General features: G+C 45.3%; 1 protein-coding gene across 19 annotated transcripts in view; it reads right to left on the reverse strand.

Annotated features, from left to right (window-relative positions):
• HSPG2 (heparan sulfate proteoglycan 2) overlaps positions 1 to 13,011 on the reverse strand; it is a 936,289-nt gene that overhangs the window by 446,979 nt on the left and 476,299 nt on the right. For all 19 annotated transcript variants that reach the window (XM_086921606.1, XM_086921602.1, XM_086921600.1 and 16 more), the window contains 2 exons: positions 8,939 to 9,021; positions 8,244 to 8,384 (listed from right to left, as the gene is read on the reverse strand). In XM_086921606.1, the coding sequence (XP_086777732.1) occupies positions 8,244 to 8,384; positions 8,939 to 9,021 (224 nt within the window). The remainder of the gene's footprint in view (positions 1 to 8,243; positions 8,385 to 8,938; positions 9,022 to 13,011) is intronic.

A 13,011-nucleotide genomic window follows, 5' to 3' on the forward strand; every position in this document is an offset into this window, starting at 1 on the left:
TGGCCTACGTGATGGCCCCTCTTATGAGGAAGATTCATGCTGGTTTGTCCCAGAGACGGTGGCCCCTCCCCTCAGGGCCTGGACCCCCCTGGCCTTGCAGATAACTGCCCTCACTTTAAATCAAGGCCTAAGGGCCTGTAATGGCTGCTGCAAATCGGAAATCCCTAGCACTCATACCTATAATAAAATAGGCAGCGAATCTAGACTGGACTACATCCTGGTTAAATTGTTTATGTGGCCACAAATAGTCGACTTTAAAGTCACCGAAAGAATGGATAGTGACCACAACGCCTTGGAATTGACCTATTCCATACCGGGGCGTGAGGCCACATCCTATGGAACGGACAAAGATAAGTCGGGGCTACTACTTGAAAACAATCGGAGGAAAGTCAAGTGGGAGAAACTGGCCAACAGTGTAGATAGAATACCACAGCTATACGCAAGGATTATCCCGTTTCTGGAGAGGGCCTTTCAGATAGGGAAGGAGGTGCAAGATGTTGATAACAGAGAAAAGCTCGCACAAACACACGCAGGCATAATTAGTACCTTAGAGCTGGATCTGTTCTCATCGTCAGGGAAAAGGAAAGGCCCCCTGGCTAAGACGTCCTGGTATAACGCCACTTGCAGGGAATCCAAGGCCCAATTGTTACTTGCTATAAAAGGACGCCATAGTAAGGAAGAAATACAAGCCAGGAGAAGATCCTATAAAAAGCTCCTGGAGAATGCGCGGGCGGAATGGGACCTAGACTATTGGGAAAACCTTGCTAGATCACTAACCAACAGAGACCCGCGCAAATTTTGGCGCATAGTCTCTAATGGCACAGAGGACTTATCTTCAGCAATGGAGCCCAATATAGCCCCTACGATATGGCAGAGCCATTTCGAGGCGTTGTATTCTGAAGAAGTAGGGGTTCCCAATATAGCTGGTAGTATAAAGGCTCTTAATCCAAATGGGGCTCCTTTTACTGAAAAAGAGGTGAGGGAGGCCATTACCGGTCTAGCCGCTGGGAAAGCCCCTGGCCTCGATGGGGTGCCCGGGGATCTGTTCAAGCAGGAACCAGGGATATGGGCTCCATATCTCACATTGATATTCAACGCCATTTTGGGGGGAATGGAGGTTCCTGATACTTGGTTGGGAGCAGAGGTGGTCCCAATTTTTAAAAAGGGGTCCCCTCTGCTACCAGCCAACTATCGTCCAATCAGTCTTATCGATATATCCCAAAAGCTTTTTGGAAGACTGATTTTGGACAGGCTACAGGCCTGGTTAGATGAGATGGGTATCTTGTCCCCCTACCAGGCGGGTTTTAGACAGGGTGTATCGACAATAGACCAAATTTTTAGGCTGAATCTCCATTATTGGAGAACAGCTGTAATTGAGGGCAGCACTTTGTATACTGTCTTCCTAGACTTACGTGCCGCCTTTGATTTGGTACCTAGAGCGAGGTTGTGGAGAGTAATGGAAGAGTTGAACGTCCCTGGAGACATCTTGGCAATCCTGATGAGACTACATCATAACAACTATGCCCGCGTGAGGTGTGGCAGAGGTGGCAAATTAACCAAAAGGTTCCCCGTTCGCAGAGGGGTAAGACAGGGTTGTGTGCTTGCACCGACCCTGTTTTGCCTCTTTGTGAACGGGGTTGTTGCCCACCTGAACAGGATTGCCAACACCGATGCCCCAAAATTGACAGGCAGCAGGGTGCCTGCAATCATGTTTGCAGATGACACCCTGCTGCTGTCCAAATCTCCTATGGGCATTCAACGTGTCCTGGATGGATTTTTACAGTTCTGCTCAGAGCGAGGACTTGAAATTAACCCACAGAAAACTAAATTCATGATTCTTAATCCTAACCCCCAAAACCGAGCCCCACCTAGGCTAGGCACAGCCCAATTAGAACGAGTGCATACTATTGAATACTTGGGGATCACTCTTAATGAACATTTAAAGTGGGCGTCTCACCAGACAAAAGTGACCATCAAAAGTTTAGTCTGCCCTGTTCCCATGATGCACTGGGCCAGGGACAGACTGATTTGCATATAGCCAGGTTCTGAGCTGGGATGGGGCAGTGAGATAAATAACGGTGATGGATCAAGCCCTGATCTTTGGACTGGGTAAGAGTGGTCTGTTTAACTCAGACACTCTGTTCATCACCACCCCCTTTTGTAAATCGTTTTTGGCCACTATAGGTGTGGCAGGGTATACTCAGACATGAGTCCCTTTCTCACTGCTCCATCAGGATTCAAGCAAGCCGGGCCGAAGAAGGCTGAAATGCCAGAAACCGGTCCCCGGTAGCTTGTCTCCTTTCTGGTGAAGAATTGGCTTGGTAGTTTAGTCTGCCCTGTTCCCATGATGCACTGGGCCAGGGACAGACTGATTTGCATATAGCCAGGTTCTGAGCTGGGATGGGGCAGTGAGATAAATAACGGTGATGGATCAAGCCCTGATCTTTGGACTGGGTAAGAGTGGTCTGTTTAACTCAGACACTCTGTTCATCACCACCCCCTTTTGTAAATCGTTTTTGGCCACTATAGGTGTGGCAGGGTATACTCAGACATGAGTCCCTTTCTCACTGCTCCATCAGGATTCAAGCAAGCCGGGCCGAAGAAGGCTGAAATGCCAGAAACCGGTCCCCGGTAGCTTGTCTCCTTTCTGGTGAAGAATTGGCTTGGTAGTTTAGTCTGCCCTGTTCCCATGATGCACTGGGCCAGGGACAGACTGATTTGCATATAGCCAGGTTCTGAGCTGGGATGGGGCAGTGAGATAAATAACGGTGATGGATCAAGCCCTGATCTTTGGACTGGGTAAGAGTGGTCTGTTTAACTCAGACACTCTGTTCATCACCACCCCCTTTTGTAAATCGTTTTTGGCCACTATAGGTGTGGCAGGGTATACTCAGACATGAGTCCCTTTCTCACTGCTCCATCAGGATTCAAGCAAGCCGGGCCGAAGAAGGCTGAAATGCCAGAAACCGGTCCCCGGTAGCTTGTCTCCTTTCTGGTGAAGAATTGGCTTGGTAGTTTAGTCTGCCCTGTTCCCATGATGCACTGGGCCAGGGACAGACTGATTTGCATATAGCCAGGTTCTGAGCTGGGATGGGGCAGTGAGATAAATAACGGTGATGGATCAAGCCCTGATCTTTGGACTGGGTAAGAGTGGTCTGTTTAACTCAGACACTCTGTTCATCACCACCCCCTTTTGTAAATCGTTTTTGGCCACTATAGGTGTGGCAGGGTATACTCAGACATGAGTCCCTTTCTCACTGCTCCATCAGGATTCAAGCAAGCCGGGCCGAAGAAGGCTGAAATGCCAGAAACCGGTCCCCGGTAGCTTGTCTCCTTTCTGGTGAAGAATTGGCTTGGTAGTTTAGTCTGCCCTGTTCCCATGATGCACTGGGCCAGGGACAGACTGATTTGCATATAGCCAGGTTCTGAGCTGGGATGGGGCAGTGAGATAAATAACGGTGATGGATCAAGCCCTGATCTTTGGACTGGGTAAGAGTGGTCTGTTTAACTCAGACACTCTGTTCATCACCACCCCCTTTTGTAAATCGTTTTTGGCCACTATAGGTGTGGCAGGGTATACTCAGACATGAGTCCCTTTCTCACTGCTCCATCAGGATTCAAGCAAGCCGGGCCGAAGAAGGCTGAAATGCCAGAAACCGGTCCCCGGTAGCTTGTCTCCTTTCTGGTGAAGAATTGGCTTGGTAGTTTAGTCTGCCCTGTTCCCATGATGCACTGGGCCAGGGACAGACTGATTTGCATATAGCCAGGTTCTGAGCTGGGATGGGGCAGTGAGATAAATAACGGTGATGGATCAAGCCCTGATCTTTGGACTGGGTAAGAGTGGTCTGTTTAACTCAGACACTCTGTTCATCACCACCCCCTTTTGTAAATCGTTTTTGGCCACTATAGGTGTGGCAGGGTATACTCAGACATGAGTCCCTTTCTCACTGCTCCATCAGGATTCAAGCAAGCCGGGCCGAAGAAGGCTGAAATGCCAGAAACCGGTCCCCGGTAGCTTGTCTCCTTTCTGGTGAAGAATTGGCTTGGTAGTTTAGTCTGCCCTGTTCCCATGATGCACTGGGCCAGGGACAGACTGATTTGCATATAGCCAGGTTCTGAGCTGGGATGGGGCAGTGAGATAAATAACGGTGATGGATCAAGCCCTGATCTTTGGACTGGGTAAGAGTGGTCTGTTTAACTCAGACACTCTGTTCATCACCACCCCCTTTTGTAAATCGTTTTTGGCCACTATAGGTGTGGCAGGGTATACTCAGACATGAGTCCCTTTCTCACTGCTCCATCAGGATTCAAGCAAGCCGGGCCGAAGAAGGCTGAAATGCCAGAAACCGGTCCCCGGTAGCTTGTCTCCTTTCTGGTGAAGAATTGGCTTGGTAGTTTAGTCTGCCCTGTTCCCATGATGCACTGGGCCAGGGACAGACTGATTTGCATATAGCCAGGTTCTGAGCTGGGATGGGGCAGTGAGATAAATAACGGTGATGGATCAAGCCCTGATCTTTGGACTGGGTAAGAGTGGTCTGTTTAACTCAGACACTCTGTTCATCACCACCCCCTTTTGTAAATCGTTTTTGGCCACTATAGGTGTGGCAGGGTATACTCAGACATGAGTCCCTTTCTCACTGCTCCATCAGGATTCAAGCAAGCCGGGCCGAAGAAGGCTGAAATGCCAGAAACCGGTCCCCGGTAGCTTGTCTCCTTTCTGGTGAAGAATTGGCTTGGTAGTTTAGTCTGCCCTGTTCCCATGAGGCACTGGGCCAGGGACAGACTGATTTGCATATAGCCAGGTTCTGAGCTGGGATGGGGCAGTGAGATAAATAACGGTGATGGATCAAGCCCTGATCTTTGGACTGGGTAAGAGTGGTCTGTTTAACTCAGACACTCTGTTCATCACCACCCCCTTTTGTAAATCGTTTTTGGCCACTATAGGTGTGGCAGGGTATACTCAGACATGAGTCCCTTTCTCACTGCTCCATCAGGATTCAAGCAAGCCGGGCCGAAGAAGGCTGAAATGCCAGAAACCGGTCCCCGGTAGCTTGTCTCCTTTCTGGTGAAGAATTGGCTTGGTAGTTTAGTCTGCCCTGTTCCCATGATGCACTGGGCCAGGGACAGACTGATTTGCATATAGCCAGGTTCTGAGCTGGGATGGGGCAGTGAGATAAAGAACGGTGATGGATCAAGCCCTGATCTTTGGACTGGGTAAGAGTGGTCTGTTTAACTCAGACACTCTGTTCATCACCACCCCCTTTTGTAAATCGTTTTTGGCCACTATAGGTGTGGCAGGGTATACTCAGACATGAGTCCCTTTCTCACTGCTCCATCAGGATTCAAGCAAGCCGGGCCGAAGAAGGCTGAAATGCCAGAAACCGGTCCCCGGTAGCTTGTCTCCTTTCTGGTGAAGAATTGGCTTGGTAGTTTAGTCTGCCCTGTTCCCATGATGCACTGGGCCAGGGACAGACTGATTTGCATATAGCCAGGTTCTGAGCTGGGATGGGGCAGTGAGATAAATAACGGTGATGGATCAAGCCCTGATCTTTGGACTGGGTAAGAGTGGTCTGTTTAACTCAGACACTCTGTTCATCACCACCCCCTTTTGTAAATCGTTTTTGGCCACTATAGGTGTGGCAGGGTATACTCAGACATGAGTCCCTTTCTCACTGCTCCATCAGGATTCAAGCAAGCCGGGCCGAAGAAGGCTGAAATGCCAGAAACCGGTCCCCGGTAGCTTGTCTCCTTTCTGGTGAAGAATTGGCTTGGTAGTTTAGTCTGCCCTGTTCCCATGATGCACTGGGCCAGGGACAGACTGATTTGCATAGAGCCAGGTTCTGAGCTGGGATGGGGCAGTGAGATAAATAACGGTGATGGATCAAGCCCTGATCTTTGGACTGGGTAAGAGTGGTCTGTTTAACTCAGACACTCTGTTCATCACCACCCCCTTTTGTAAATCCAAAATTGACAGGCAGCAGGGTGCCTGCAATCATGTTTGCAGATGACACCCTGCTGCTGTCCAAATCTCCTATGGGCATTCAACGTGTCCTGGATGGATTTTTACAGTTCTGCTCAGAGCGAGGACTTGAAATTAACCCACAGAAAACTAAATTCATGATTCTTAATCCTAACCCCCAAAACCGAGCCCCACCTAGGCTAGGCACAGCCCAATTAGAACGAGTGCATACTATTGAATACTTGGGGATCACTCTTAATGAACATTTAAAGTGGGCGTCTCACCAGACAAAAGTGACCATCAAACTGGCTCAGTTGGCGGGTGGCACTATGCGACTGGCGAATAAATCTTCCTACCGGCCATTTACCCCAATTATTCATATTTAAAAAACTCAAGCCCGGGCGGGTGTCACATACGGGGGTGAGCTGAGGGGACATATTCAATCGTTTAAATTACAATCAATTGAAAATAAATTTCTGAGACAGATTGTTGCCCTCCCCCAGAGCACTCCACTACTTCCTCTTAGATTGGACTTGGGAATTCGACCAATAACGGAGGAGCTGGGTCTTAAACCTCTGACATTCTGGAGGCGTCTATGGTGTAGCCCAGATCTCTTAAACTATAGAGCGGAGCTACAGGAATTCCTGCAGTTACACAATGCCAGGAGAATTCCGTGGATGACTTACATTAAGGGAATGCTGGAGGATATTGGCTACCCGGAACTATGGTTGGACCCTCTAAACACCTGTCCAAAGATCCCAAAAAATGTACTTGTGAGAGCCTATCAAGATCTGAAGCTCACCAGAGCCATCGATGCTACACGAGAAGGATCTTTGACCCACCTGTTCATAAAAGCTAAAGACTCCTATCATCTTGAAAGCGCTTTAGACGCCATGTCTCCAGTACTAACGAGGAAATTATTTTTTCAATGGAGATATGGAATTCTTCCCTTAGCATCATTCACTGCGTCCTGGTCATGCCGCTCCTCCATAGAAACTTGTCCGGTATGTGCACATCCGAAGGAGAATGATGTTCATGTAGTCTTCTTCTGCAAGGGCTATGAGAGGAGCAGGAAACACTGGCTAGTTCCCTTACTCAGGAATTTGGGATTTAGATCTTTTCAACCCGCCTATAGAGTTTTAAAGACAGACCTATCCCCTATTGTAGTCTTTGCCCTGTCTAAATTTTTAACTTCTATGTGGTATACTCGAAGCCGATGGGTAAAAAGGCTTGTATAAAAAGATTCGTCGACTTGAGATAGATTGAAATCCCGGCACTTTGTTTTATCATTGTTTTAACCATTGGATCACTACTGCTATTTAATACACTTTTAAATTTTGTATAAATGTAATGCATCTTTTATGATCTGTGATCGAAATAAAGAATGGAAGTGAAGTGATATCTAGGCATATCACACAGAGTATAAAAATTAACTTGGAAAGTAATCTGTAAAGTAACTAAAAAGTAATTTTGACTTACCTGTATTACAATCAACTGTGTTTGAACCTGCATTCAATTGTAAAACACTGCATAAGATTTTGCAAATTATTTCACTTACCTGTGCCAGGTTTGGCTTGGTTCTAGAAATAAAATAACTAAATATTTTTATACAAAACAAATTGGTCTGAGTTCAGTCTTTGAGTGTGTGACATAATTTGCTGATTGAGTGTGTACAACAAATGCTTAACACTACCCTCTGATAAAGTTGTACTGCTCGCCCACTCTACCACAAATAGAGAGTAAGGTGCTATTTATTTTTACCTCTGCCTACCTTTGGGGTTCCACTGGCTGGACTCTGTGCACACTATACCTCATTTTGGTATAGTATATACAGAGCCAGTTTCCTACAGCCTGTATCTTGTTTTTTTTAAAGGAAACACCTGGAAAGTAGGACTTCTTTCGAGTGACTCTCAGACAAACAGTTGTACAGACTGAATGCATGCATGTAGAGGTGAAAAGGGGAGGAAACTGCCTTACATAAGTCCTGATTTTCATGTGCATTTACTAGAACTGCAGTATTCTATACGGATGAATATATATATATATATATTGTAGTCACCTTCAGATTTTAAAGGTGGTGTTGGTCACCCAATAACATGCATACATTGAGGGTGGTAGTTAGCCCAATCACAGATTCTCAACTGGTGAAAAATATGTAACGCCAAAAATTCAAAAAGAGGAGGTTGAGTCAATTATAGAAATAGGAGAGCGCCATGCGCTTGACCCCTATAAACATAACCAAAGCCAGCCCCCCCACTGCATCAGGTGACGTGCTGGTACTTACCAGGTCTCGATGATAGGAGGAGCTGGTGCACAGCTGGGTGACCCCCATGCAAAAGCAAGGTAGGCAGCCCTCCTGATTATCACCACTTAGGTGGAAGTGGTGGGCACGGCAGCTTCCACAGGTGACTCCCTCCACGTTTGGCTAAAAGAGAAACAGAAACAAAAGGAAGCATCTGAATCACCAAGATTTGGTGGAACCTTTGGTGTCATCTTTAAATCTGTTGCAATTAATTAAATCCAGTGACACTGTGGTGGGGGACATGTCCCGCCGTACAACTCTGGGTTACTGTCAAGTGAACTTCTCATTACAGAATTGATCTTTGTTTAACACACGTACTGTTAGGCAGTGCCCCCTCACTCTGCAAAGGACGTTTTAGACTAGGGATGTTCAAAGTTTGCATACAAGTAACCGATACCTTCCAGACTTCCAGTCAAATGTTTTTGATTAAGATTCATTGCTGGTACATCTAAATGCCAAACATAAAGCACTGATTTGCCCAATATGACCCAAGATGTACACCCTTATTGGCTTAACAAAATAGAGTATGTCATTCATTAAACCATTTTTTTCTACGCCCATCACCAAACATTTAAAGAATTACACAGCTGATCTCCAAAGCCATCCTGCACAGACTCGGCTGTTACTACTGGTATGGAACGAATATTGTCAGCAACACAAATAATGTATTTATGTACCTTGCAATGACACTGTCCCCGGGCATCACACTGGCTGCTTAAACTGCCAAGTGGGTCACATCTGCAGTCTGTGCCAGAGCTCTCTAAAAGGAAGGAAAAACAGATACGTTCAGGATACTCTCTATCATGGAGCTTACAATGTGACAACTTAATTAGAAAAATAGCATGGTCCCATCTACAACTGCAATACACTGCTCACTGCCTGCAACCACCTCTTGTCCTTTTTAATTCAGAGGCAGAATAATAGAGAAACAAGGCAGTTCAAACTGCTTTCCCATACAAGGCCTTACCTGAATGTATATGAGGTAATCTGGGAAGTACAAGACCTTACTATTACTAAGGAAGCCAAGACAATCCTTTGTTAAACAAGTGAAAAATGTAATATGCTCCCTTTGTCTCAATAGAGGCTGAGCAGAAATAGTCAGGATCTAAACATCCCATCAGATGTTTTGAGTAGAGAGTCCGTCCTCAAGCCTTCATATGAGAACAAGTGCCGGGGATCACCGACTCATCAGCAAGTGACCCTCAGATGTGCTCACATGCAGAATGAGAATTCACCATCAATATCGATTTACAATTAAGCGCAATAAATGGTATAGTTTTCTAAAGACAACATTATTTCACAATGGGTTATGCTTTTAGAAGATTGGGGGGGGGGGGGGGGGCAGCGCCACACTAGCAGCAAAGACATCTTCAGAGTAGAAACAACAAAAAAATGAAGAAGAGATCAGAGGACATCTCAATCAACCTGCCAGAATAAGAAGTAATATCACCATCAGCGGCAGACGCGTGATAATGCTCCTGCAACTCAGAAAAGAGGTAACGATGAACTTCTTCACAGAAAATCACATCTCCAAACCAGAATCTCCTTTCAGAAAATGTCAGCTTCAATGTGAATGATCCTGAATTGAAGCCATGGCTGCTTGCCCTTGTCCAGCACTCGTCATCTCTCTAACTAGGTTTGCGCTCTAGACTCGAGCATATATACATTGCAGCAGTTGTGTCTGATATTATTCTCTAAAATTAATAAGGTTAGCTTCAGTGAGGTACTGCTAAAGACAACATGGAGGCACACAACCGGTATTAATTAATGCGTTTCTACATAAGGATATTTTCGCTTCCAAGTCAGGTTGTATTTAGTTTAATAATGGATTATTAATGGGCTACTTTACCAATTGGTCAGCGTTTTGCAGTTCAAAATCTTTTATGTAAAAATAATTCAGAAGAAGTTATTTTTTAATACTTTAAATCAGCTTTGGAGTGACCATTAAATGACAATTGTTCTAAAGAAATGACTTTATTGTTTCAAGACTTAACATAGAAAATAAACCTCTCTCTATGCAATCGTGGATAATGATGACTTTGAAAGTGCTTTTTCGGGCAAAGCATGCATTGGGCATTGTATAAAACTGGTGGAGCCATCTGCAAAAGACTATCATTAAAGACCGTGTGTGTCTCTGCGAGTTTACATATACGTATATTTGCCTAAACTGTTTAAATAGGAATTTATGCATGGGTACATATCCAAAGTCATGTTCAAACATTTGAAGCAAACATGTAGGTTCATGCATTGCCTCAAACAATCACAGCTTAACATTGATAGGTTGTTTGACACAATGTGTGTGACAAGGCACAACCGTCTGATTTTTTTTCCTGTATTGCCTCCAACCACAGGGCAACACTCAACAGCTTTGGTGGGGGAAGCAAAGACAAATGGAGTCGGACATGGGCTCATCTGACCCTCCTCTATAAACGTCATATGCCATGCCAGATACCTTTGGTTGTATGATGGAACTCTGCCCCTCACAAGGTCCTGCAATGCAGTTGTTGTACTAAAAATACCAAATTTGCTATCCTTGCCCCCCCTCAAAAGCCTTGCCTCTTGTTCCTACCCTATGCTGCAACACACTTCCTCTGTTGTGAGCCAGGTTAGTATTTCCTTTGGTCAATCTGTTAAAGTCTCATGTTTTCTCCCACCATTTTTTTCCTACCTGCCACTTTATGTGCTCTAGCTTCACCACTAAGTCACCTCACAATAGTATTGTTGTCTATGCTGTACTGTTTTATTACTAGGTTTGCAATAGGACATCCAAATCCTACCTAGAAACCCATGAGCCCGTAATCCATTATTAGCTTGAGCTGGAAACAGAAATGTTCCCTAAAACACTGACAGACATGCACATCATAGTACCTGGGCATATGTGCCTCTGTGAGGATTTGGCTTCCTACCTGCTCATTTAGCTACCTGCGGATCTCTATTAAGAAAGAAAAGTAAAAGACATTTCTGCCCTTCCATATCTATTAATGAATGTACCACAGGCATCTTCGTTAGAGAGCATGAACGACTAAAATAAAGGAGGATCAGTTCATTGATCCAAATGTGGACTCTGTTCCTTTCTCTAGGGCATGAGTTGTGTTCTGCTAGCCTTTTCAGTATCTTTCTGAAGCTTAGGAGCTTGCACTACGGTCAAGTTACTCCTGGGTTGTATTTGGTATCCTCTGTATTGCCGAGCCGCCACTCTTCTTTCCTGACTGTCAGCCACATTTTCTGCCTTTGGACACCTTCTGGGTGGACTCTGCGCAGAAAAGTGCTGATGTACTAGTTCTATAGATGAGGCTCTGGTGGGTTACGAGGCTCTCCAAGTCACAAGGATCCCAAAAGAACTCAGTGTGGCGCAGAATGAAGTGGCCGCTTTATAGACTGGGAAGCCTCTTCAGGTGTTTGGGTGTACATTTGTTATCTAGAAGAGGATTGCATGCGCAAGGATGAAAAAAGGCAGTCCACCCTCAGCCATGATGTTGGGAGAAATTCAATCCAGTTCCCCATGACAACCACCAATCACAGAGCCAAAGGCAGGTCAAAGTTCCATGGCATCACAGGCGAAGGGGCATGATGCAATGGCAAAAATAAATCACAGTTTGGGACAATAGGATACCATGCACAATAAGAAGCCATAGAAAGGTAAAAGGAGACTAATGCTCATCCCATGGGCTGCGTCAGACGTATAGCAGGGTGGGGAAGCGAGAGGGCTGCCTTGTATCACATGCACTGCAACTCAATCTTTATGCGGCCATTTTAGACTACTATTTCTCTCATTGGCGGCCATCATGGACTAATCCTTCTGGCTATCATTTACTATCGGTACCACAGACCTTACATAGCTCTGTATTTAAATCTTTGTGTGCTTAAGTGTCTGCCTTTTATTGCAGTGTTATATTATATGTGGTATATTACAGTGGTATTATATTCTATATTCCTTATTGTATCTTGCACATCCCACTTTATCGTCACCGGTAATGCACCGTTTGCTACCTCATATATTTTTCTTTTGCTGCTCACTAATGCCACTTGTTGTTGTTTCATATAATTTGTGTGTGCAACTGTATTCTGTCACTGACTCCTGTTCCTCACATATTTCTGACTACTCACTATTGTCACCTTCGACTTAGATATTTTTATGGTTTGCACAGTTATTTTTATTCCAGTATTCTGTCAGTATTATATTTCTACTTGTTCTGCACTTGTTCATATCCTACGTCAAATTCACTCCTATTCCTAAAATGTACTGACGAATATCTCACATAGACCTGTCACTGATGTAACCTGCACTCATTTCATTGTTCCTTCCCGTTTACACTGATTACTACCTCATATTTGCTAGCTGCTCATTGGTGTCACCCCTGCTCCATGTAACTTACAGTCCACATCAGTATTCTGCTCCCTTATATCTTTATTGTGCACCCACACTTGTGCAACTCGCACCCATCCCAAGTGTTAGTCTTGTATGCACCGATTGCTACCTCAGATACCTCGCCAGCTCACTAGTGTCACTTCCCATTATCTCACTATTATTGTCTGCATCCGTACTTTGCGTATAGCATTATTGTGCACTCACTGGTGTCACTTTGGCCCACGCAACTGTTTATGACAGTGCACCCTCCCTACTACACCTTCCTAGACTGTCCTCCCATCATGGAACCCGTCGGCAAGCACACATATAGAATCAACTACCCACCCTCACTCACTAAAAATGCCGCTAAACGCTTTAAACACAACTTCCTGAGATCCCACC

The sequence above is a fragment of the Lissotriton vulgaris genome, chromosome 5 (assembly GCF_964263255.1).
Source record: "Lissotriton vulgaris chromosome 5, aLisVul1.2, whole genome shotgun sequence".
In the NCBI taxonomy this organism is placed as follows: Eukaryota; Metazoa; Chordata; class Amphibia; order Caudata; family Salamandridae; genus Lissotriton; species Lissotriton vulgaris.